At 41.4% G+C, this 27,499-nt stretch overlaps 1 protein-coding gene across 8 annotated transcripts in view; it reads left to right on the top strand.

The window, feature by feature from the left end:
- Positions 1–27,499, top strand: part of ALPK1 (alpha kinase 1) — a 181,023-nt gene that overhangs the window by 114,371 nt on the left and 39,153 nt on the right. For all 8 annotated transcript variants that reach the window (XM_077476734.1, XM_077476737.1, XM_077476740.1 and 5 more), the window contains 3 exons: positions 15,790–15,988; positions 20,558–20,617; positions 24,628–24,714. In XM_077476734.1, the coding sequence (XP_077332860.1) occupies positions 15,790–15,988; positions 20,558–20,617; positions 24,628–24,714 (346 nt within the window). The remainder of the gene's footprint in view (positions 1–15,789; positions 15,989–20,557; positions 20,618–24,627; positions 24,715–27,499) is intronic.

The raw sequence follows: 27,499 nt of genomic DNA on the forward strand, positions 1-27,499 counted from the left end.
CCTGTCCCACGATCCAGCAATGTGGCCATCCGAACCCTCAGTTCTCTTCCTCGCCTCTCCCCAGCGCCAGCATTACCAGTGTGGGCACCTGGCTGTGACAACTTGCTTCACAGCCGATTTCGCATGCGTGAGTCACGCTGCGCCTCCTCGATGGCCTGGCAATCTTCTGGGACCTGTGATGTCCCAGAAGATTGCAGGGAAGGAGGAGGAGAGGAGAACTTCTGCTCAAGTCACCTAGGCGGCCCGAGCAGAAGTGGGAGCAGGTACCTATAAAAACTAGGTACCCGCTCCCCCCCCCCAAAAAAAATAACATGTCAAATGTGGCATAGAAGGGGGCGAGACGTGCTTAAAGCAGAACTTCCACTTTTGGGTGGAACTCCAGCAGTTAATAGCTGGTTGTCTGTGTCAGATTGAGAGGTCTCTAGGTCCTGGGTGGAAGGCAACATGGTTCGAGGGTCTTGCTGTATAGAACCCTGCTAGTCTGTGGGCTCTGGGGAAGGTGTACCAAGCTGCACCAATGTAACTAAGTATATAATATCCATACCTGGAATTCTTCTTCAAAGCTTTAATGCCCACTTAAATAGTTCAAAGTATTACTGCATTAATAGGTGTGCTTGCTGGGTGTGTTGTTATTACCTGTTTGTAACCTCAGCTACATACAGTATACAACCCTGTGTTTCGGCAGTGGGATGGAGATTTCTCTTCCTGGAACAAAATAGAGTTTGGCTTAATGGTGCTCAGCAATTCACGGGAAGCAAGTACGGTACAGATGTCAGTGCAGTAAATAAACAGTTTGGGCCATCTTGGCCCAAACAAACTATTTAAAAATACATTAAATGTGGAAATCACCTTTAAGTAATTTTAGATTATATAAAATTCCACAGGTGGGTACATCTAAGTGTGTGCTGTAAAACACAAAATTCCCACAGTAAAAAACGGTAGCATACATAAAAAAATATAGTGAAGTGCTCAGATTATAAATCAAAAATGCACAAAGCCAAAATGTATGTAAAATACACATGCATTGCATAGTTATATAGTTAGTAAGGTTGAAGTCCATCTAGTTCAACCATAAAAAAAATTAAATAAGTAAATAAACTAAAAAATATCAAAAAAATATCATACAAGGCGAAACCTTCCCCCCCCCCAAGAAAAGCAGGATCCAATTTGCTATCACAGGGGAAAAAATTCCTTCCTGAATCCAGAGAGGCAATCGGATTTTCCCTGGATCAACTTTACCTATAAATGTTTGTACCCAGTTATATTATGTACATTTAGGAAAGAATCCAGGCCTTTCTTAAAGCAATCTATTGAGCTGGCCAGAACCACCTCTGGAGGTAGTCTATTCCACATTTTCACAGCGTGTCCCCTTGTCCTCAGTGTTGACCGTAAAGTGAATAACTCAACACCAAGTTCACTTTATATATCAACTTATATATACTTATACATGGTGATCATATCCCCCCTAATCTCCTCTTCTCAAGAGTGAATAAATTCAGTTCCTCTAGTCATTCCTCATAGCTGAGCTCTTCAATACTTCTTAGCAGTTTGGTTGCCCTTCTCTGCAATTTCTCCAGTTCCCCGATATCCTTTTTGAGAACTGGTGCCCAAAACTGAACTGCATATTCTAGATGAGGTCTTACTAATGATTTGTACAGGGGCAAAAGGATATCTCTCTCTCTCTGGAGTCCATACCTCCCTTAATACAAGAAAGGACTTTGTTCACTTTGGAAACCACAGCTTGGATGCTATTATTGAGCTTATGATCTACCAAAACCCCCAGATCCTTCTCCACCATTGATTCCCCCAGTTGTACTAAACCTAGCATGTATGATGCATGCATATTCTTAGTCCCCAAGTGCATAACTTTCACATTAAACCTCATCTGCCACATAGTCGCCCAATTAGACAGTGCATCAAGGTCGGCTTGTAAATTGGAGACATCCTGTAAGGACATTATTCCACTGCATAGCTTGGTGTCATCTGCAAAGACCCGTGGCCTGTCCATATGGGGCGCAGGGGTACCGCCTCCCTATTCCATGCATCCGGCCCCTAATCTACATGCAGCGTGCCAGACGCATGGATTCCAATGGGTTTAGATGTGATTAGAGCCAGAGACTCTAATTGGCTTAAAAAAGGGTGGGCTTGGGATGCTCTGCTCCCTGATCCCACCCAGTTGTATGACAATAGCAAATTAATATTCGCTATTGTCTTCCTGATTCTCCTCCCGGCCAATCAGGAAGCTGATCCTGAGACCTGTATGGTCAGGAGGAGAAGTGATCCTATTGGCTGCCGCGCCAAGGAAAGGAGGAGGGAAACTGCCATGAAGCCTGAGATGCAGGGTGAAGCCACAGATGAGGATCTAGATGGGGGTGGTGTAAGTGCGGGGCCGACCGACCGGGTGGGGTGGTGTAAATAGTGTGGGACCAACCAACGGTGGGGGGGGGGGGGTTTGGCGGGATGCCTTGTTTGCCGCCCTCCTCCCCAGTGTATAGCACCAGCCGCCACTGCGTTGGACCCCACTGCCCACATCCCAGTGGAAATTAATTTACCAGATTAAATCAATAAACTGATCTTAAAGTGCTTTTATTGATTTAACTAGTCAGTTTATCAATTTATTTTAATCTGGGGAGTTCATTTCCACTGGGGTATATGCACAGATTTGTGGTGAATTGTATTGTAGGTATTTATGAAAGAAGAGAAACTGATTAATTACACATTGGATTTAGAGCACTAAAGGATTTTATTTGATGGATTAAAAGTTGGGGAAAACAAAGATTGTTTCCTGGACATTTCAGCAAATGTTTCTTGCACATTACAGTATATGCACACTAAGCTTTTTTTTTGTAGAGCAGAGTTTATATATTTGCACATTGGGTATAAATGACACATTTATAGCATTGTCGGTGTGGGGGGTTGTATACTGTAGTACTCACAAAATGAAAAAATATTGTTCTATTCGATAGTCAAATATAAGTATTGTTTGTATTGTTATCACAATGCTGATGTTTCTGTATAAAATTACCGTGTATACTGTGACCACCAACAACTACTATAAATAACTGGAAAGCTGGCTTTTTGAACATTTTTAGAAAAAGTTATAGATTTGCCCTTAAAACTGAACTGAGATCTTACCTTCAGTCTTGCAAAGTTGTACAGGCTCCGCCCCTGTACTGAATTTGCTTACTCTGATATCACTGCACACTATGAGCTTCTCAGAGTGTACATTGGAAGCTTCTGTACAGCAGGTCAGATAGAGCCTCATTTCCTGGACTGAGGACAACTAGCATCATCTAGCAATACTACATTGGAGCACTCCTTTGAGTCATTGTTTTTCAGTTCTTTCAGTCATTGAGGCCCAGTGTTTTATGTCTTGTTGGTGTTTTTTTTTGGTTTTTTTTGTATAATAACTGTTTATTACAAATTTAAACGAGAAAAACAGGATACAAAATATAAAATAAAAAAAAAGGATAGGAGCATAATAACATGATGAGTTACAGCTTTGTTGAATGCAAAGTTCAGAGAATATAATTAGTTGCCATAAGGCCATAACTACACATGGAGAGCATGAATTTCTATTTTTCAAAACTAAAGAAGGGGAAAGCTAACGAAAAAAAAAAAAAAGGGAAAATATATGAGAAACAGATGCACTGAGACAAATAGCAATCACTGGGTAGGAATAAATAAATATAAGTACCCTATGCTACAGTCCAGGTTTACTTTGCCAAGAGGACATCCATGGACATCCTCCTGTGAATGCGCTGCATGCGTGCCCCCCTGCAGCGCGCTCTGTAAATGCTGAGTCCTTTGGATCTGGCTGATCACAGATCGGGTTAAAGGCCCAATCACAGCAGCCCAATGTGTTCAATGACAGCTGATCAACGCTGACAGCTTGACAGCTTGAGGAGGGAAGAAGAGAGTCGATAAACTGCTCATGTTAAACGGACATCTATTGTACAGTGCAGTGCCCATCAGTACTGCCAATTAGTGCCTCCTCATCAGTGTCACCTATCAGTGCCACCTATCGGTACAACCTGTCAGTGCAGCCTCATCAGCGCACATCAGTGAAGGAGAAAAATTACCTGTTTGGAAAATTTTATAACAAACTATGAACATTTTTTTTTTTTTCTGCCTTTTTTCTTTGTTTAGCCAAAAAAAAAAAAAAAAAAAAAAAAAAAAAAAACTGTGGTGATTAAATACCACCAAAGAAAGCTCTAAAAAAATATTAACAATTGGATATGAGTACAATGTTGCATGACCGCCCAATTGTCATGCAAAGTGTGACAGCATTGAAAGCTGAAAATTGGCCTGGGCAGGAAGGGGGTGAAAGTGCCCAGTAGGCAAGTGATAATTTATAAATGATATAAAACTCTCTGTGACATCTCATAATAATACAATTAAATCAATATTAATCGCATAAGCTTACTACATATATAAATCAGACCCCCACCCAGTGTGATAATATCACTGCCTTGCCTTAAAGTGATTGTAAAGTCTCTTTTTTTATATATAAAAATAACAAGCATGTTATACTTACCTGCTCTGTTTCAGAGGATTTGCACAGAGCAGCCTGGATCCTCCTCTTCTCAGGTGCCTCTTCTGTGCTCCTAGCCCCTCCTTCCTGTTGAGTGCCCCCAGAGCAAGCAGCCAAGCTGTAGCTCTGTTTGTCAATTCAGACACGGAGCTGCAGCTCAGCCTCGCCCCTTCTCTCTCCTGATTGGCTAACTGACTTTGACAGGAGAGGAGCCCCAACAGCAGAGACACTCATGGACTTCGCTGGACAGAGATGGGGCTCAGGTAAGTATTAGGGTTGGCTGCTGCACACAGAAGGCTTTTTATCTTAAGGCATTAAGATAAAAAACCTTCTGACTTTACAACCTCATTAAGGTAGTCCCAGCCCACCCCGTCAAACACGCTTTCAGCATCAGTAGCAAGTAACGGAGTGGGCTGGGAACTCCTCCCAACAAAAGAAATAATAAATAGGGACATTTATGAATTGTCACTGGCATCACTGCCTGGGACAAAACCTGTCTGGTCTGGTTTTTATCCATTGTGGGAACAGAGAGAGCGGCCTGGTCGCCAAAACATTTGCGTAAAGTTTAACATATAAAGTAGAGAAATGGGGTGATAGCTCCCACAACAAGATAGATCTATACCTGATTTGGGAAGTACAGCTATATGCGCAGTAAATGACTCAGGGCGGAAACCCTCTGCACCCGCAATAGAGTTTTTTTATTTAAATGTATTAAATTTTTTTATAAAGGGTAGTATATATAGGAGCCAAGGACTGAGGAGTCCTGGGGCAGGGTTCTGTCATGTTTTTAAGGAAGCCATGTATATCGCCCTGTCAGCTCCTTCTACTACAATCTGTCTGCATTGCATAGAGATGTGGGTGCCTGAAGAATACCTGAACATGCATGTAGGAGAAAAATCAATGTTCTAGTTGACCAAAAAAAAAGTAAACAGACCAGTAGTCATATTTTGCATGCATATCTGAGCATCTTGCAATGTTTTATGGTCAGTTTAAAACTCTAAACCAGCCTTTCCTAACCTTTTTTCCCCTCTGATTCAAAAATATGGTACATTATATGGTACAACAGTAATGCTATTGGTTAGGTGTAGATATAATGATAAGAGAAAAAAATATATATTGACATTTACTTTTATTATTTTGAACTAGGCTCTCGATTTTATTTTTTATTTTTTTTGCATCATACACATTGGCTACTAGTTTATTTGACATCCGTGGCAGCTATTTGTTTTAAACCCCTACTAATTTTACAGCAAACTTGTTCTTAGTAACCACTTTTTTTGCGAGGAAACTATTTGGAACCCCCAAACATTATATACATTTTTAAGCAGAGACCCTAGAGAATAAAACAATGATTGTTGCATATTTTTATGCCACATGGTATTTGCGGCGTTTTTCAAACGCAATTTTTACGGTACCTAAAAATTCCCATAGGCGATATTTTAAAAGCCTTGACAGGTTACCAGTTCAGGGTTACACAGGAGGTCTGGAGATAGAATTTTATTGCTCTCGCGCTGACGGTTATGGCAAAAAGTCACATGTATGGTGAGTTCACCATGTACATATGCGTGCATTCAAGGGCGCTTTAAAAATGTTTTATTTTATTATTTATTTAATTTAAAAAGCATTTTTACACTGTCTTTTTTTTGTTGTACTTCATGGCTGTTATAAGGGACAAACAACATCTAGACCTCTCCTCTGACCTCCAATGCAGCCGATCATACACTAATCAGTCTGATCAACTGCTTCCCTAGCTGGTAACGGCTAGGTAAAAAAAGATCCAAAACTGAATGTGACGGAATTCTCATTACTTCCAGTTTCTGGAATCACATAGGGGAAGGAATAACATCAGTTCCTCTCACTGTGTGCCTGGAACCGGATGCCGCCGGTCACATCCTTACCGAGACATCACCCTTCTTACTGGTACATCACTGCAGAGGAAGCAGTTGATAACCATGAAACTTAAACAAAATATAGTATTAATAGGAAGCACATGGACTGAAAATTTTAAGCAGTGGTCATTACAGAAGTGCCCTCCTGAAATTGACGGTCAGTGTAATGTTCTTTCTTACATTGAAGTTTGTTGGAAAAGTGTCTAATTTGTGCCATATTTGTGGTCAATGTTGAACTGCCACCTTTAATTTATGGCCAGTGCTGTGTCCTCCTATGTTGATGGAGAGTGAAGAAGTGTTCCCTTAAATGGATGGTAATTGTAGTGCCCCTAAATTTATGGTCATTATAGCAGAGAAGTGACACCTTAAATTGATGTCTCTAGGGAAGTGCCGCCATGCATTCATTGTCAGCTAAAAATTGCCCCATTACATTGGAGGTCAGTTTATTGCCCTTACATTGGCAGTCAATTGAAAAGTGCCCCCCTTACACACATTTGCAGTGAGAATTGTCCCCTTATATTTGAAAAATTTAATTTACATTTGTGTTCAATTGGAAGAATGTCCCTTACGTTAGTGTTCAGTGGGAAGAATGCCCCCTTTCATTTAGTTCATTGATGTCGGAGGTTTTTTACCTGAAAGATTGGACACATCCTACTAGTCTTGCTCCACATGGGTTCTGAAATTATACTGACACCATTGGCCAGAAATTCATTTGTTGAAATGGTAACACATGGCATGAACTTCTGGGGACCTCTCATGGAACCTTTGGGAAACTCTCGCCTAAACTCATAGAATTGTTCCATCTTAGTTTGCAAATGCAAGTCAAAAGTGCATTGGCTCTTTCACACTTTTACGAAGCTTTGAGCAGATTATAGGAAGCTTGAGTCTTGGAGTCACTGCTCGAAGCTTGTAGAAGCCTGCTAAAAGCTGACAGGGGTTCTAAGCATTCCCTACTACATAAAAAACTAGAATTAAAAGTTTTGCCCTTACATATACTTTAAATGTGGCCATGTAAAATACGCATTGCTGTGAAATTTTAACTCTAAACCTTTCCAGACACAATAGCTGGGCATGCATTGTCTCTAATAGAATGACATGCAGTTTTATATAAGCACATGCCTGGCTGCTTGAGAATCAAAGAAAACAAGAAGTCCAGTTAGAGTGAAGAGAACTTTTACGCTACACATTGTTTGTTTAATGCTAACTTATGCAAATATTAGAGTGCCTTTGTTAATGTTCCCTCAGTAGAGCTTGTGATTTGCTTTAGTAAGCGACTAAGTTCAGCACACTCTCATGATCTTTTAAGATCAAGATTGATCTTGTAGGTCTAGGAAAACATTGTTACTCTAAATGTACCCTTGGCACCCAAACAGAAGATGTAAGGAGCAGAAAGGGCAGCACGCCCGACGAAAAAACACCAAAACACATACAGACCCTTCATTCTTTCCAATAGCCTTGGCATCCTCAGCTGCTGTGTAAATCCTTAAAGGAGGCTGCATCATTACCAGCTTAAAGAAAACATAGGCCAACTGAAGGAGACAGATAATGCCTCTTTAAATCCTTCAACACCTGGCACAGAATTTTAAGCATGCGCCCTTTGTGCCACTATGTCAATGGCATCCAGGCAATTCCCACCATAGGAATTCAATGTGAGAACAGAAACCTTGTCAAGCTGTTGACAAGTAGCAACGTTATCAAAGATGTGTTTTCCTACATGTATCACTGATGTCTGAGTTTGATTCTATATTTATAAGTGACATATTTGCGAAAAAGGCCAGAAAAGTAGATATGTTGCCTATATTATCAAGCCAGATTGAAAGCAAATGTGTGATGGTTGCCGAGTCCAAACCCCATTTATTTAAAAAAAAATTTACACCGTGTTTGTAGCATGGTTAACTTGTAATCTGAAACGGGTTTGCGCCTTCATGTTGCTACATGGTTTGCTTTTCACTATCTATGCTACTGATGTTCAGATTTTATCAAACGATTAAAATGATGCTAGCAGGGATAAAAATTCTTTATACCTGTCTGTTAACTCTTCTATGTACCCTGAGTTGGGAGTGGATAACACAATGGTACTTGGTACAGCGTAAGGATGAGTCATCTGGAGAATTTGTGCCATCTAATGCTGGCCAGAGACATAAGATGGCTGGACAATTTATGGACATAACCATCAGGACAAATTAGGTTTTAGTTTAAGGTGGTCCCATGGGGACTATTCCTGCAATAAAAGAGTTATTTTACTAATGTCTTTAGCAGTCTGTGTCTCCTACCAATGTTCCTACAGCCTTGGTCAGACTCTTCACCATTCAACGCTAGAATGCCTTTGTCCCCCACTGCTTGCTGTGGTTCCATCCCCCCATCCCTACATCACTGCAGGACACAACAATGACATAGGGGTCAGAGGGAATAACTACAACGTGCAGCAGGAGACACAGGCCTCCAGTCAGTGCCAGATTTAGACCTTGGGGAGCCCGGGGCACTCCAAGTTGGGGGCATCTCAACATAGAAATTACATTTTATGGCACATAAACAAGTGAACTGAAATGAATGGTAAACCACATTTGTTTTAAAAAAAAAAAGAAAAAAAAAAGGTTAGGTTCCAAAGAAGACACTTGTCTGATTTTTTTTCCCCAATTTTATTGACCGTAAAAATACACATTACACAGGCCATTGGAACTGGCAAGTTGTACATCACAGTTGTGCATCACACTTCAATATGTACAAAAAGTCTTTCTCCCTGCACTTGGCATCTGCAAAATCTTTAGCTAGCTCATCAGATTGTATCATCTTGAAGACATTGCTTTCGACAGCCAGTTGGTACAAAGCAGTTAGTCTTTCATGGGTCATTGTGGTTCTCAGATCATTCTTTATTAGTGCCAATTTGCTGCACAACCTTTCTTCAAAACAACTAGTGACCGTCCATCATGCTCAAATATTTTCTAGGAGCTACATTAACACCTGGCGGGGGCAATTGCACCTTTTGCCCCCTTATAAATCCAGCACTGCATTGAATAGTTCTAAATTACCAATCATTCATATAAGCCAGGCGCGTGGCCAATGGTGGGCCTGTTAGAATCCAGTTTTAGCAAAGGATGGCACTCCATGCTTGTTTGAATCAAACAATTTTACTTGGCATTAAAATATTTTGAAGATATGCTGTTCCTCTTAAGTAAAGTTGCTTGAACAAAACAAGCATGGAGTGCTGGCATTTTATGAAATTAGAAACCAGCATCCAATAATCCTGTATGTGTCAAAAGCCAAACGTTTGGTGTAGTGTGTGAGTGAAGATAGGAGACACAGGCTGGCGAAGAAATTAGTGTAATAGCTAATCTATTGTGGTAATACACGCAACATAGTTTGCAGTACATTTAATTTTAAATGGCACCTCAAGGCAATGCACCTGTGTTGGAGCATGGCACAATTTACTGCAGTACACTGTAGTGTGTAGAAAAAAAAAGTTGCGTGTGATTTTTGGCAGCTAATTTCTTTTGCATTAAAAACCTTAACACAATACACATTAATACACCACAAAGATGTAAATTGGCCCTAAAGGGTCTCTGTCGTGCCCAAGTTTACATGTTTACACAGTAGTCCAAAGAACTTTATAATGAACAAATAAAAAGTTAGGTTAGGACATAGAGGCCTTCCTCTAACAATGGTTTGCTGGGAGGTTGTTTGCTGCTATTCATTTTGTATAAACAGAAATAGTTGATTTGGAACTCATCTCATGGGTGTCTCAAGAACCAGAATTATTGGTGGAAGAAGAGAATGGGGAGAGTATAAAAGAGGATAAAATGTAAAACATTGTCTCTGGGAGCATCAGCAGTCTGTGCTTTCTCCATTCATTGTCCTCCTGTTAGGAGATGACACCATAGGTTGTATGGCATGATGCAGCTGCAGCCTGCCACCTCTTCAGAATGAGATGCTTCGTTTAGATTTTCCTCAGTGCTATTCAAGTGCTTATTTTCCTCCTGAAGAAACACAAACAGATGCAAACTTCTGTAAACACTTTAGGAATGAATTCAGTGAGTTTGGCCTCTCAGCGGCATTCAATAGGTGACAGAAAAATGTCTAATTAGTGCAAGTGGAAATAATAGGGCCACTTGGATTCCATCCATCCTCCACTAAGTCTGCTTTTCCGAGCAACTCAAAACCCTTTTGTTTGGCGGGTCACTCTCTTTCAGGCTTTTGTACTCTAATCTACGTAGCGGAGAAGTGGGTAAAAAAAAAGTAGACTAGGCGGCGGTCAGCATTTAAAGCTGCACTGTACTGTGAGCTATCAAAGAACTAATGTGCAAAGGTGCTTTGAAACATTCCTTTATTGTGTTTAACAACAGGTATTCTGCTCGTGCCAGGTGTAAGTGTTTTTTTTATTGTGCTATGAATGTTGTACGCTTCCATTCTAGGCAGTGCTTATTTTGCTTTTTATCCACCTCCTGCTTGTCAAAATTTTGCAGCCCACTTAATTGGACCTTTGAAATCTGAGTTACAAATTAAAGACTCTCCATGAATTTAGACAAGGTTATACGTTTCTGAAGTAACCAGGGTATTTAGTTCTATAATTTTTTCCTATTATTTTCTGTTAAGTATAAAAGGAATATCAGTAAAAAAAAATTTTTGCAGTAAATGCATATTTTGCATCTTTTATGTTCAAGCATACATTTTAAACTGCTTACTGTGCTCCTGTCTATTTTAATGTACTTCATATGTTTTATAATTGCATTTCTTCTCCCCTTTCTTGGCAGTCTTTCAAAAGACATACCTAACCCCTTTTAATAACCCCAAAATCAACAAGATCATAAACTTGCATTTGTTGATTATTGCTTTTGCGTTATTTTTTTGTCAAATTTTGAGTAAACAGACATACATTATGTTACCAAAAGTATTGGGACGCCTGCCTTTACATGAACATTAATGGCATCCCAGTCTTAGTTCGCAGGGTTCTATATTGAGTTGGCCCAGTCTTTGCAGCTATAACATCTTCAACTCTTATGGGAAGGCCATCCACGAGGATTAGTAGTGTGTCTATGGGAATGTTTGACCATTCTTGCAGAAGTGCATTTGTGAGGTCAGGCACTGATGTGGACAAGAAGGCCTGGCTCACAGTCTCCGCTTTAATTAATCCCAAAGGTGTTCTATCACGTTAAGGTGAGGACAGTCAAGTTCCTCCTCCCCAAACTTGCTCATCCATGTCTCTATGGACCTTCCTTTGTGCACTGGTGCACAGTCATGTTGGAACGGGAAGGGGCCATCCCCAAAATGTTCCCACAAAGTTTGGAGCATGAAATTGTCCAAAATGTATTGGTATGCTGACGCCTTCAGAGTTCCCTTCACTAGAACTAAGGAGCCAACCCCAACCCCTGAAAACAACCCCACACCCTAATCCCCTTCACCAAATGATTTGGAACAGTGCACAAAGCAAGGTCCATAAAGTGGAGACTGCGAGCCAGGTCTTTTCATCCACATTAGCGCCTGACCTCACAAATGCACTTCTGGAAGAATGGTCAAACATTCCCATAGACACACTCCTAAACCTTGTAGACAGCCTTCCCAGAATAGTTGAAGCTGTTATAGCTGCAAAGGGTGGGCCAACTCAATATTGAACCCTACAGATTAAGACTGGGATGCCATTAAAGTTTATGTGCATGTAAAGGCAGGGTACCCAATACTTTTTGTAATATAGTGTAGGTAGTGTCTGTTGCCAGTAGCATGCATCTTATTATAAAAAGGCTTGTATGTATAAGATTTCTATTGCCAGTTTAATCTAACCTTTTTTCAGAGAGAGGAAGCTGTAATTGCTGAACTCCTTGTAAATATTCTAGTTACCTGGCTATTATACTACACTGGCTTTATTGGATTGTGAGTCATTGACCTGAAACATGTTGATAAGGTAAGGCAGACAAAAGTCCTTCCCTGTATATTGGTTTGAGTTAGTGACACTAAGGGCCTGTTCACACCAGAACTGTGTGGTCAGGCGCAATTCCATCCCATTCAAATGAATGGGCTGAAATCACACTGCACCTGAATCGTATGTGAATTTCACAGCAACGCACAGCAAATTTGTGTGCGATTCATGGTGTGAACTTGTCCTAAGAGGTCCATTTAAAAAGCGTTATGGGCATACCAAGGTCAAACACGGCAAAGTACAACACACTGATAAAGCATAGTGGTTAGCTTTACAAATGTGCATTTTGCTCCTCTGGCTTTGGAAATCTGAAGCCATTGGAGCACTATTAAAATCGGAGGGGAAAAAAGAAGCCGGGACGAATATCCTGTCAAAGTCACATGACCGATTCTCTTCCAATTACAGAGCTCTCTCTTTCTTTGCTTTGTTAAACAGAGACCAATCCATTGGGCACTGCAGGTTCCACACCATGGCCTGTAGTTTTTGAGTGGGTCGTAAAAAATGTAGGTCATGATTTGTGTACCCTAGCAGGGTATAAATGAGACTGGACAATGATATCGTCTCTCCATTATAAATCACGTTTTAAGTACTGAAGCTTTTTATGATTTACATGCAAAATGTTACTTTAAATTAATTTGATACACTGATTTTTGATATTTTGACTACATGCAACTTAAAGTGGATATAAACCCAAATTTTTTTTAAAATTAAGAGTCATACCTTGTAAAGCAGAGGATGTCATTTCATCTGTGCCCAGTCTTGCCACAAAAAGTTAATCCAGCTCTGAGTAATCCATTTATCTTTCTTCAGTAAGATAAAAACAGACAACCAGAAAAATTGGTGTCCGTTTCTTCCCCCTTGCTATGTTTGACAGGTGATTTCCTTATATCATACACCAGCGAGCGCGAGAGAGGCATTCTGTGTACTTCACATCCCCCTCCTCTCGAATCCTCCACTGAATACGGCTGTGTATGTGCACGTGTGCAAGAGTGACATGGGACCATGAGCGCAATCTGCGCACTTTAGACTCCCCTAGCATGAGGTTCGTCCTTGCGATGCTGGCTAGCTAAGGGGAGTGTAGAGGTGGGCGGGGAGTCTACTAATGTCACGACTTCTCCCACCGAGCACCGGACAAGATACACTGGGCTACAAGCAGAAAAAGGGGAGACATTTGACAGGTAAGGATACATGCAGGAAGCATGTATATCCTTAGAGATGAGCACTATGGCAGCAATTTAGCAATGATGAGAGTGGATTTACATTCCCTTTAAGACATTTGTACTCGACAGTTATCTTGGGAACCAGCTATTGGCCAGATTAGAAAGCCTTTGTTTCACCCAAAATAAGCTTCTGTTTTGGACAAACACTGATCAGTGCTTATGCAGGTAGGGAACATTTAAACACTTAAAGTTCCTCATGGTCAGAGGAAGGTAAGTGGCTTTTTTTTCATGGATTTGTATATGCAGAACTGTTCATGTCCTGGGAATTATACAATATAGCAGATCCTTAGCAAATCATTCTTTAAAAATATTTTACATTCAGCAATGCAGTTGTCAAATTAAAGTGTATCTGTGGTCAAAATGTAAAATCATATATTCATTTCTGCGTTCTGTTTATAGTCTACTCCTGTTAAACTGATTTTTTTTGTTTGAGGTTTGTAAACTTACTCTGTTAAAGTGATTCTAAAGGAAAGTTTTGTTGTTTATTTTTAAAAAAACATGTTATACTTACCTGCTCCATGCGCCCTCTGTGTGCCCATTTACACACAGGGCACAGCTTGGCCCCGCCCCTGCTCTCCCAATGGCTCCCTTCTCTGTGAGACAATGACGAGAGAGAGAGACCCCGAAGAGCTGCTGCTGTCATGCACATCGCTGGATCGAGCTGGGGTTCAGGTAAGTATAAGGGTGTTGGGGGGGGGGGTTGCTGCACCCAGAAGTTTTTTTTACCTTACTACATAGACTGCATTAAGATAAAAAATCTTGAACCTTTGGAACCACTTTAATCACTTCAGCCCTGGAAGATTTTACCCCCTTCCTGACCAGAGCACTTTTTACAATTTGGCACAGCATCGCTTTAACTGACAATTGCGCGGTCAATCGATGCTGTACCCAAACAAAATTTGCGTCCTTTTTTTCCCACAAATAGCTCTCTTTTGGTGGTATTTGATCACCTCTGTGGCTTTTATTTTTTGTGCTATAAACAAAAAAAGAGCGACAGTTTTGAAAAAATATATATATTTTTTACTTTTTGCTATAATAAATATTCCCCCAATTAAAAAAAAAAAGAAAAATTCTTCATCAGTTTAGGCCAATATATATTCTTCTACATATTTTTGGTAAAAAAAAATGCAATAAGCGTATATTGATTGGTTTGCGCAAAAGTTATAGCGTCTGCAAACTGTGGGAAAGATTTAGGGCATTTTTATTATTTCTTTTTTTTTACTAGTAATGGTGGATTTTTAAAGAGATTTTTAAGATTTTTAGTGGTACTGCGACATTGCAATGGACAGATCCGTGACTTTTGACACTTTTTTGGGACCATTGGCATTTATACAGCGATCAGTGCTAAAAAAATGCACAGATTACTGTGTAAATGTCACTGGCAGGGAAGGGGTTAACACTAGGGGCGATCAAGGGGTTAATTGTGTGTTCCTTCAGTGTGTTCTAACTGTATGGGGATAGGATTGACTAGGAGAGGAGACATATTGTTTTTCCTACTTCGTAGGAACAAACGATATGACTCCTCTCCTCTGACAGCACAGGGATTTGTGTGTTTACACACACAAATCCCCACACTGGCGCTTATGCACGCAATCGCATGTGGCCCGGCGGTGATCATGCCAGCCATGCGCACCAGTCCCCCGCCGTGCAGCCGGCGTGCGTGCGCCATCCTCTGGTAGCCAAAAAAGGGTAGGACGTACCCGTAAGGGATTTCGCCCAGGAGAGCCATTGTGCTGCAGTATATCTACGTGACATGGTCGGAACCGGTTAAGATCCACACACATTTACATTTACCTTGAATTCTGTGACACATATTCACTATACCCATTGAGCAGACACTGCTATGTCCCACATTGCACAGAGCCTTCCTTCTAAACTACAGAGGTGTTGGGAGGAGGAGTTTCAGGAGGCAGAGTCAGCACAGGATCACAGCTTGCAGGCAGCAAAGTACCATGGGATATGTAGTCCTTGAAAGTACACCGCAGAGGAGACGCTGCAAAGCATGCAGGGAAACCAGAACGTTTTGGAAAGAATTGGCAGCAGACAGGCAGAACTCACAACAAGAAACAGGATTTTCAAGTAAACTTATATTGGATTGTTAATAATAACTATTTTTTGCACTGTTATTACAATACTGATGTTATAAAATGAAAATGTGACCATATATTTCCTTTAATGTTATTGCAGCAAGATATAATGCAATGCTTGAAATAGTGGTTCGTTATCTCTCCATGCTAGGTGTATTTGAAGGCTTGTATAAAGGTTCAAGACAGTTGTACCGCTGCTGCCATTGTGTTCCTGATTGACCGATTTCTATACTGGACAGATGCATCCACAAGACTTCTGTCGGTTGCCAAAGCTTTGCACAAGTTGTGGCCTTCTACACCAATAGCCCCACAGGTGGTTATTCGGCAAGCTCGCATCTCCGTAAATACAGGTGACATATCTCTGAGTTGATCTTTCTCTGTTTTCTGAGCTCAGATCCAATTAGGAACTACTTGACTTTCAAGAGGACACTTGGTGCCATTATGGCATGACATTTCTATGAACCCAGTGGCATCCTTTCAAACCTAGGGCCAGCCTCCCTTTATTTTAACAAAGGGGCAAGAAAGAAGAGTTTCAGAGCCAAAAGAGGTAGAGAGATTTGTGAAAGGGTGTGGAAAATACTAATTGGGCCTTTTGTTCCCAAACAAATATACCCTGCTGGTTTCAAACAGGGGTATCTGAATTGCCTTACTTCTGATCAAGAGCCCCTGTAATGCAACAGACAATCTAGGCATTATATAAAAGCTTGCTTCTATATTCTGTATCTTGTATTCTGTTCCATAGGATCTCTTAACTAAATAAACAAGTGACCAAAAATGACAGGTTCTCCCTTTTACTTCATTTTTGAAGGAGCAAATGTTGGGACAGCTGTGTGTATTTGTGACTTCTTTTGTCATTCTGGTTTTCAAAATTGTACTTGATCTCTGATTTGCAGATAACAGATTTTTCTATATGTACCACAAACAGACTTTCTGTTTTATTTACATCTATGAATATTAGATCTAATGTTTGACAAAAGAGGGACATATTTAAAAAGTAATACATTTGAAATTTATCAAATATTCACTGCAGGTGAATCTTCCTGTTGCAATTGTTATAAATTACGAGGAATTATACACAACCTGTGAATGTTTGAATGCCACAATCAATGCTTTATAAATATGCCCCATATGATTTGTGACTGAAATGACTGCACATCATTAATGTTTGAAACGTATAATTAGATTAAGCAAAAGTGACATTAAAATAAGGAGGTTGATGGGAAATTATATGACCCCTTTGCTGTGTAGTTGTTTGCTCCATTTTAGCTTCTGAACTGTGCCTATATCATATCCCCCATATCAGACACACAGTTTACTCAGTAGGGCTCACAACCAGATAGACAATGGGGTTGATATACAAAAAAAAAAAAAGTAGTGCATGCTTACTTTGCAAAGTGAATATTTACTGAGATTATGGAATCAGGTCAAGCTAAGTAAAAAAAAAAATTACTTTGCAAAGAATACCCAATCATGTGCAAGAAAAATGTAAGGCTGTCCACTTATTCATCCAATCATATGCAAGCAAATTTTATTTTATTTTTTCTTTAAACCATTGACAAAAAAAAACCCTGGAAGCTAATTGGTTTCTATGCACAGCTGCACAAGATTTTGCTCTCCAGTTTTAGCAAATCAACTCCATTGTTCCATTAGGAGCATTTCTTCCCTGTTATAAACAGAAAAGTAAATGCTACTACTCATACATCACATAGATAGCAGAGCTCCCAGGTGCTCTATCCATATATGAGTAGAGTAATGTAGAAAAAATGATCCGCACTCCCGTTGTTGCTCTTAAAATGTCTTAATTTTATTGAATAGCCACAGTGAACAAACGTAGATTAAGTCAGTTGATGCGTTTCAGCCTATAAGGCCTTAGTCATAACTTAATGACTAAGGCCTTATAGATTGAAATGTGTCAACTGACTTAATCTGCGTTTGTTCACTGTGACTATTCAATAAAATGAAGACATTTTAAGAGCAACAACCAGAGTGCGGATAATTTTTTCTACATTTCTTCCCTGTTACCAGTACTATCTTCTGTTGCAGCTCTTCCCACACTGTCTGCATCAACTTCTGGCAGCTCTCTCCTTCTGTCTGCACTACATTCTCTGGCATCTCTCCACTCCTCCCTTCCATACTGTGTTTTCTGACTGCACCCCAGAGTCACACTGCGAGGCATGTCCCATGAACCCAGTATTTTCTGGCAGTTCCTCGTCCACAATTTCAGCTCTCCAATCACAATCTGCACTGCTTTATCTTGCTGTTTCTATATCACTGTCTGTAGTAGTCTCTCTCTTGCAGGTGTCTCCCAACTGTACATACTACAACCAATTATATCTGCCTCTGTTCGCATTGCACTTAATCCTATTCTCTCTTCACAATACATCTGCTGCATTGAACACTATACACTGTCTGATTCCCTGTGATTGTACCTCAGCTCTGCATTCTGAGACTGCTGCTTTGTCAATACTTATCTGTTCCAGTTTTCCATTCAGTCTGCAGTCCCTATTTTCCACAATACTATCCCTTGTATGGCATGTTGCCTTAGAACCCTGTCCTTACTTTTCTTTTACAGCCACAGTGGCGGCAAACTCCCAAGCAAATGTCATCTGACATTTCATAAATATGCTGTAGGTCCTGCATGTACTTACTTGCCTTTTCCTACTAAGTGTCACCCCTTTTCCGAAAGTGTATTGTGTCTGATGCGAACTGTTGTACAATGACTTCTCACATGAGGCAAAAGGATATAAAAATTCACCAAGAAGAAGCAATGACAGATCATGCATGGCTACTCTCTTATTACTTTCTATTCCATGACCTACCTGTTCCTGCTCTGCATCCTCTCCCATTACAAGCACGGTATTCCTCAACCATGCTGAACCCCCACTATACTTCTTTCTCAATCAGTAAGCTCTGACCCTTCTGTTCTCTATCCATAATTTGATCTTACTGCCTTCCTTATCTATCTTTACCCTTTCCATGATCATCCTACTTACTATCTTCTCAGGCTGGAGTCGCATATATGGGAATTGGATGAAGGTTTCCCCCGCATCCAATTTGCATGACAGGCGAGTGTGACCGGCTCTCAATGGAGCTTGTTCACAGAGGTCTGGGGCAAATTTAGGAAAAAATTTGGAGATGAACCTCACCTGAACTGGTGACCAGGCATTCACCAGGACCCCAGGCATGAACCCACGGCTGCTCATATGTTAACCCAGCCTAACTCTCCACAGAATTTGATCCTCTCACTGCACTGCCTCCTATCTCTTTCCTCCATAGTGCGCTCGTAATTTGCCTTCTCTGCCCCTCCTAATGTTTCATGGTCAACTCTTGTCTCTTCTTTAATCCCTGCCACCCCTAAACAGCTTTCACTCTGCCTTGTCTGTGCCCTCCCCAGTACACAGCCACTTGCTATCCTGCCTCCTCTATCCATTTCCTTTTTCCATGTTTAGTCCCCATTCTTTTTCCTTCTCCATGGTCCACAATAGGCTCCTGCACTGCTTCCTCTAACCTCAAGATCAGCTAACACCCTATCTCTCCCCACAATCAATTTACTAAGATGGAACCCTTGATTAAATAAAGTTTATCCAGCTAAAGTTTCTGATTGGGTGGTAATGCATACAGGCATATTAAACTGCTCAGAGCACAACAAAACATTCAATATAAATGAACCCTTTAATAAATGGACCCACATTTTCTAGATTTAGTTAGATATTTTTTTAAATATAAGATTGCAGGTCAGAAGGTTAACGGTGTGCATAATATTTTCTGTAAACGTTCCCATATCTTTTCATTGGATTCCTAAATGGCATTAGACTATTTTGGTATTTTTTATATTGGAATAGAATCCCACTGAATATTACATAGGCCAGCCAATACTTTATGTGAAGGACCCTTACAGTGCTTTCCCCCAGCCTGTGCATTCCTCAGTGGATGGGAATGGGGCATGCAAAAAAGGTGATATAAAAACTCTCCATCTGCTATAAATGAAGCTGAAAATTTTAACCTTAAAGAGGGAGTCCACCTAAAAATTTTTTATTAAAATCCAGCAGCTACAAATACTGCAGCTGCTGACTTTTAATAAATGAACACTTACCTTTCCTGGAGTCCAGCGATGTCGGCAGCCGAAGCCGAGCAATCGCTCGGCTCTCGGCTGCTGGTGCCATTCTCAGTGAGGGAATCAGGAAGTGAAGCGTTGCAGTTTCACTTCCCAGTTCCCTACTGCGCGAGTCACGCAGTGCAATGAGAATTGTCCGCGCTGTCTCTGGGACCCGTGTGTGTCCCAGCAGACAGCGCGGCTGGACAGGAAGATGCTAGACTCCCGTGGCAGTCTATGCCCGGAAGTGGGTGCAAACACCGGTCTTAGACAGGTATCTGCACCCCCTCCCCCCTGAAAGGTGTCAAATGTGACACCGGAGAGGGGGAGGGTTTCAAAAAGTGGAGGTTCAATTTTTGTGTGAACCTCCGGTTTAAGGCTGGGTTCACACATGCTACGACCACAGCTCACAGCAGGATGTCCGGTGCATCCCTGTTCACCAATTCAGGTGCGAATCAAGTCTGAATATCTGCCTGAATTTGCACCTGATTCAGAGCCAAAGACACACTGGGTACTTTCCAAATGCAGACCGCGGCCGCCCCGGAGGTGTGTGAACCGGCTCCTTTGAAAGCCAGTCACACTCTCCTGGAAACCCACATCCAATTTGCATAAGCGTGAACCCAGCCAAAATGTTGTAGGTACATCTTACAGGAGCGGGGTGCTGACAAAATTATGGAGGTCTTCATTGCAGACCTCTCCTATGCTAGTATAGTGTAATGAAAGGTTCACTTTAAGGTTTTCTGTATGAATGTTTTGTGATAGTGGATTAACTGGATGAAATTTGTAATGTGTAACATTTGTTGTATTGTATATCTTTTATTTACAGGAAAGCTTTTGAAAGCAGAGTATATATTAAGTAGCCTAATAAGCAACAATGGAGCAACAGGTAAGAAACATAATGAACCTCAAGGAGGATGCAGCTGTGTACTCTTTGGGGACTTATTTATTTAACCACTTCAGCCCCGGAAAGGATTTTCCCCCTTAATGACCGGGCCATTTTTTTTGATATGGCACTGTATTACTTTAGCTGAAAATTATGCGGTAATGCGACTCTGTACCCAAATAAAATTGATGTCCTTTTTTTCCCACAAATAGAGCCTTTTTTTGGTGGTATTTGATCACCTCTTGCGTTCTTTTTTTTGCGCTGTAAACAAAAAGAGACCGTCAATTTTGAAAAAACAACAATATTTCTTATTTTCTGCTATAAAACACACCCAATAAAAGATTTTTAAAAATTTAATTTCTTCATCAATTTAGACCAATTTGTATTCTGCTACATATTTTTGGTAAGCAAAAACCCCCATTAAGCGTATATTGATTGGTTTGCACACAAGTTATAGCGTCTACAAAATAGGGGATAGATTTATGGCATTTTTATTATTTATTTCTTTTTTACTAGTAATGGCAGTGATCAGTGATTTTTAGTGGGACTGCGACATTGTGGCAGACAGATCGGACACCTGACATTTTTTACACTTTTTTTGGAAAAAGTAACATTATTACAGTGATCAGTGCTAAATATATACACTGACATTGTTCTAATGGCACTGACAGAGAAGGGGTTAACATCAGGGGCGATCAAGGGGTTATATGTGTTTCCTCAGTGTGTTTCTAAAAGTGTGTGTGGGGGGGGGGGGGCTGCCTGGGACTACACACAGATCCATCTTCCTGCATAGCAGAAAGACAGGATCTCTGTGTGATCCCCTGTCAGAACGGAGATCTGCCTTGTTTACTATGGCAGATCCCGTTCTGTCAGTGCGGGGAACGATCGTGGGCAGCCGGCGAACATCGAGTCTGCTAGACCCACTGATTGGCTCCCCCGCTGGTCAATGGGCAAGCACGCTCCCACAGATCGCCATGTATGAGCCCGACGTACACCTACGGCGATTAGCGCAGCCGAGCCAACCTTCGGCAGTATAACTGTGGCGGCTGGTCGGCAAGCGGTTAATTAGAACTGCAGCCCAAACTTTTTTTCTCTAGTTTTTGGATAATATAGGGAGGGGTTTAAACATGACGATATTGCAGAGGGGTATGATTTTTAATGTAGTTTATACAAATGTTTAATAATGACATGAACTCATTAAAGAACACTTTCATCCAAACCGCTACTTTTAGGTGGCTGCCAAGGAGTTGCTTTATCTGTTGTTTGCTTATACTTTATGGCAATGTTTCTTTACTCCAGTGCTCAAGTACCCCCCCCCCCCAAACAAGCCATGTTTTCAGAATTTCCCTCAGATGAAATGGCTGTGGTGATTACTAAGGCAGTGAAACTTGTCAAATCACCTGTGCAAAATAATGGTAAGCTTGAAAATATGACCTGTTGGAGGTACTTGAGGACTAGAGTTGAGCAACATTGCTTTATGGAGATTTATGTTATTCCTGTTAGTAGGCATGCATATCTGTCCCCTCCCACAAAGTTATATTATAGGTGTTAGATGCTTGTAATTGCTATTCCCAATTATTATTATTTTTTTCATTTTGGAGAATCTATGGGAAGGTGCATGACCCCAGTCACCCCACCCAGATAACAAGGATAACTTGCTACAAACTTGTGACAGTGTTGAATTGTAAGTCTTATTAATAACTTTCTGCACATTTTCACTGGCAAGTTGTACACTTGCAGAGCACTTGAAGCACAAGTTCTAGTTGACACTTTTATAATTTGTCGCAAATATGCGTGGCAAGTCTCTCTCTAGCAAGAGCAAAGTTGCAGTGGTGAGCCTACAGCAAGAGCTCTGCAAGTCACAGAAACCCCTCTGGAGGGACGACTATTGCAAAACATAACTGAACCAGAACGTGCAGCAGACTTGCAGAATGTTTGCAAAGAAAGTTGATCTGGAGTCATGGAGACTTGCTGCAAATGTGTAACAAACTTGTGAAGTATGGCAGTTGCAAGTCTAGCAAAAGCTTAGCAAGTCATTTCAAACGTGCAGCTTAATTGCTTGTTATCTGGGCATAATTTAACCACTTCCCGACCAGCGCACGACGATGTACGTCGACAGCATGGCACGGGCAGACATATTGGCGTACATGTACGTCCAATATTCATTGCCGCCGCGCCATCGGGAGCGCGCCGCCGGCGGCGCGCTCCCGCGCTGGTCGGGACCCCCGTGAGTCCGGTCGCGGGACCCGCGGACTCGATCGCCGCGGGCATCCCCGCGATCGTCTCACGGAGCGGCCGAATGGAGGAAATGCTGTATAAACAACATTTTCCCATTCTGCCTAGCAACTAGTGACGCTGATCTCTGCTCCATGTGATTGGAGCAGAGATCAGTGTACACTAAATGAAAGCCCAACCCCCCCACAGTTAGAAACACACCCCTAGGAACACTTAACCCCTACACTGCCACCCACTGGTTAACCCTTTCACTGCCAGTGTCATTTACACAGGAATCACTGCATTTATATAGCAGTAATTACTGTATAAATGACAATGGTCCCAAAAATGTGTCAAAAATGTCCGATGGGTCCCCGACAATGTCGCAGTCACAATAAAAATCGCAGATCGCCGCCATTACTAGTAAAAAAATAAATAATAAAAAATTATTAATAAAAATGCTATAAAACTATCCCTATTTTGTAAACGCTATAACTTTTGCGCAAACCAATCAATAATCGCTTATTGCGATTTTTTTTACCAAAAATATGTAGAAGAATACGTATCGGCCTAAATTGAGGGAAAAAAATGTTTTTTTATATATTTTTGGGGGATATTTATTATAACAAAAAGTAAAAAATAATGCGTTTTTTCAAAATTGTCGCTCTATTTTTGTTTATAGCGCAAAAAATAAAAACCGCAGGGGTGATCAAATACCACCAAAAGAAAGCTCTATTTGTGGGAAAAAAAGGACGTCAATTTTGTTTGGGAACCACGTCGCACGACCGCGCAATTGTCAGTTAAAGCGACGCAGTGCCGAATCGCAAAAAGTGGTCTGGTCTTTGACCAGCAAATTGGTCCGGTCTGAAAGTGGTTAAGTTTGTAATAGCAGTGGTATTTGGGCAGCACTTGAAATTGTGGGCTGTAAATAAATCCTATGGACAGTTCATACTCCATGCTTTGACCTAGTATTACATTTCTCTGTGGTTATGTTGACGATACTGGCAGGGAAGCAGTATGGGCAGGATAAAATACAATATAAGTTTATTTTCATAAAATTGTGCAGTTATACTTTAAAAAGTCAGTACACACAATTTTTTTTTATCAGATTTTATTTAATTAAGGTAAATATAAGTCAATATAATATTATGTTGACTACTGCGTGTTAAAATATGTAAATATCTGATTGTTACACTTTAAGGTCACTTCTTGAAAACCAGCCTAGGTTTTTAATATATATCCATATATGTTTAAGGTCATTGCAGTGAGAAATTATTTTGTGAAAATCTGTTATAATGTATGTATTGTATGAAAGGTTATGCCGCGTACACACGACTGGACTTTCCGTCGGAATGAACTCTAATGGACTTTTCAACGGAGTTCCGCTGAAACGGACTTGCCTACACACGATCACACCAAAGTCTGATCGTTTAACGCAATGACGTACGACGGGACTAGACAAAGGAAGTTCAGTAGCCAATAGTTGCCCTTGTGTCATTGTTGGTCCGTCGGACCTGCATACAGACGACCGGTTTTCTCAATAGGAACTGGTTTCCGGCGGAAAGATTTGAAACATGTTCTATTTCTAAAGTCCGTCAGATTTTTCAACAGAAAAGGTCCCAAGAAGCCCACACACAATTGTTCCGTCGGAAATTTGCTGTCGAAAAGTCCGGTTGTGTGTACACGGCATTAGTTTTGATTTAAATGGTGAAATACTAAGTAGTAAAGTTCCTATAAAATAGTTTACCTGATATGCATTTTTTTCCTAATATATATATTTTTTTTTTTTAAATAACCAGGCACCTGGCAATATTCCGAAGAGAGTGACAGAATTTTAGTTCAGTCTGTATGCATCCAGATCAGGGGACAAATCCTACAGAAATTAGGTAAGGAGACGTATATACATTTTTTATTGTTAAAAGTTAAATTCTTAGTTTTACTCCATTTTGTCTACCTAATGTAGAATTATTTAAAGTAATGCAGAAAGAAACCTTTGCTAGAAAGACAGTTGTCAAAATGTGGCTTTTACTACAGTGGTACCATTTATACAGACAAATCACACTGTTTGTTAGAATTTAAAGCGGAGTTCCCCCCAAAAGTGAAACTTCCACTTATCCATCTGCTCCCCCCCTCCGGTGCCACATTTGGCACCTTTCAGGGGGGAGGGGGGAACAGATACCTGTTTTTGCCCCCTCCGCCACTGGACCAATTAGAATGTCCGCATCTTAAATACCCTCTCCCAGAAAGCACAGCAAAAGCGTCACTCCCACTGGGCGGGCTCAGAGAGAGAGTAACTTAAGCGCCCAACCAGACCATAGTTCCATGCCTGCCAGAAGAGACAGTGCCCCCTGTGGTCAGGCTGAACATCTCATATTCCAGTCAGACTGATGCCAAAGTCCAAATTTAGACAATTGTACCCAAACCAAACTGCAGTTCAAGTCTAACCCTAACTTTGAAAAACACATAGCACGTGCTCTTCAGGAGCCGGCGCTACACTTGCAACATCTGTGGCATTGTGCTGTGTGATAAAACTGCACATTTTAGAGTACCCTTTTATTGTAGCCAGCCTAAGGCACACCTGTGCAATAATCATGCTGTCTAATCAGCATCTTGATATGCCACACCTTTGAAGTGGATGGATTATCTCGGAAAAGAAGACGTGCTTATTAACATAGATTTAGACAGATTTGTGAACAATATTTGAAAGAAATAGGCCTTTTTTGTACATAGAAAAAGTCGTAGATCCTTGCGTTCAGCTCATGATAAATGGGGGGAGGGGGGGGGACACAAAAGTGTTGCGTTTATAATTTTGCTCAGTGTATATGTAGAAAATGAAGGAAAAAGTTAAGAAACTGAGCCTAGTGCAAGATAGAAACTCCACAGAGAAGTACTACTTTCAACCAGGGCAGAGTATGCCTAGTGTGGGAAGTAGTAAGGCACAGATAAGCGAAGAGCCCTGACCATTGGGGCCCCCGCAGCCAACATTAACCTATGTTGGAGCACCAGCATTACCTGAAAAAGTGAGGCGATAGATGTAGACCGACAAAAAAAAGCACAGATTACCGTATATACTCGAGTATAAGCCGAGATTTTCAGCCTCTTTTTTGAGGCTGAAAGTGCCCCCCTCGGCTTATACTCGAGTCATCGCTGTCTGCCCGCTCGATCAGCGTGTCGAGCAGACAGACAGCGGCCATTCTATTCAAAAGCCGCGCCTCCGGCTCCGCCTTCGCCTGTGATAGGCGGAACACTGAATTTCCCAGCAGCCTGTGTTCCGCCTATCACGGACATCGTATCATCCTCGTACTACGGACGAGGATGATACGACGTCAGTGATAGGCGGAACACAGGCTGCTGGGAAATTCAGTGTTCCGCCTATCACAGGCGAAGGAGGAGGCGCGGCTTTTGAATTTTACAATGGCCGCCGAAGAGGGCACGGGACGGAGGCAAGGCAAGGCAAGGCAAGGCACGGCACGGCACGGGACGGGACGGGACGGGACGGAGGCAAGGCAAGGCACGACACGACGGCAAGGCACGGCACGGCACGGGACGGCACGGGACGGAACGGAGGCAAGGAGGCAAGGCACGGGACGGAGGCTCGGGACAAAGGTAGGCTGGACACACACACACACACACACACACACACACACACACACACACACACATGGATACACACACACACAGGGATGGGTGGATGGATGGAGACACACACAGGGATGGATGGATGGATGGAGACACACACACACAGGGATGGATGGATGGACACACACACACACAGGGATGGATGGACGGACACACAGGGATGGACGGACACACAGGGATGGACGGACACACAGGGATGGACGGACACACACACAGGGATGGACAGGCATGTCTCACCCTCGGCTTATACACGAGTCAATAAGTTTGCCAGTTTTTTTGGGGGTAAATTGGGGGCCTCGGCTTATATTCGGGTCGGCCTATACTCGAGTATATACGGTAAATACATTAGTAATAAGTTAAAAATTGAAAAATCCGAAAAGAAAAAGTTGAAATCAGCACTGGTCTAATGTCCTAAGGTCGGGACAGTTCAACAGGCCAGCCTAAATATTATGGGGGTATACGGGCGCTAGACTTGTCTTGATGCAGAGCCATGACTCCTGAGTGTGGCTGCGAAATTCACATCCCCACACAGAACGCTCAGAGTGCACAATTAGAAAAGCATTGGTCAGTGAAATGTAATATCAATGGACAAAAAATGCAATATACCAAACAACGTAGAAGGCAAAAAAAAGGAACTATATTAACTCTGTATAGCATAAAGAAGGTCTCCACTTTACAGCAGACCAGGGAGTGCTAGAGATCATACCATCTGAAATTGAAAAACCCTCAAAATTTAAATTGAAGTCGGCACTGGTTTAATGCTCTAAGCTCAGGACAGGTCAACAAAACAGCCCCAAAATTGTAGGAGTATACAGCTACTAGTCCTGTCTCAAGGCAGAGCCATGACTCCCGAATGTGGCTGTAAAATGCACAGCCCAACCCAGAACAGCCAGGGTGTGCAAATATATAGGCATTAGAAATTAAAATGCAACATTCACGAACATACAGTGCAATGTAACAAACAATGTAGAAGGCAAAAAAGAAAGGGGGAACTTTATTAACTCTTTATAACATAAAGGAGGCCTCTGATTT

The sequence above is a fragment of the Lithobates pipiens genome, unplaced genomic scaffold (genome assembly GCF_037356315.1).
Source record: "Lithobates pipiens isolate NorthernLeopardFrog02 unplaced genomic scaffold, aLitPip1_a1.2 Scaffold_13, whole genome shotgun sequence".
Lineage (NCBI taxonomy): Eukaryota > Metazoa > Chordata > Amphibia > Anura > Ranidae > Lithobates > Lithobates pipiens.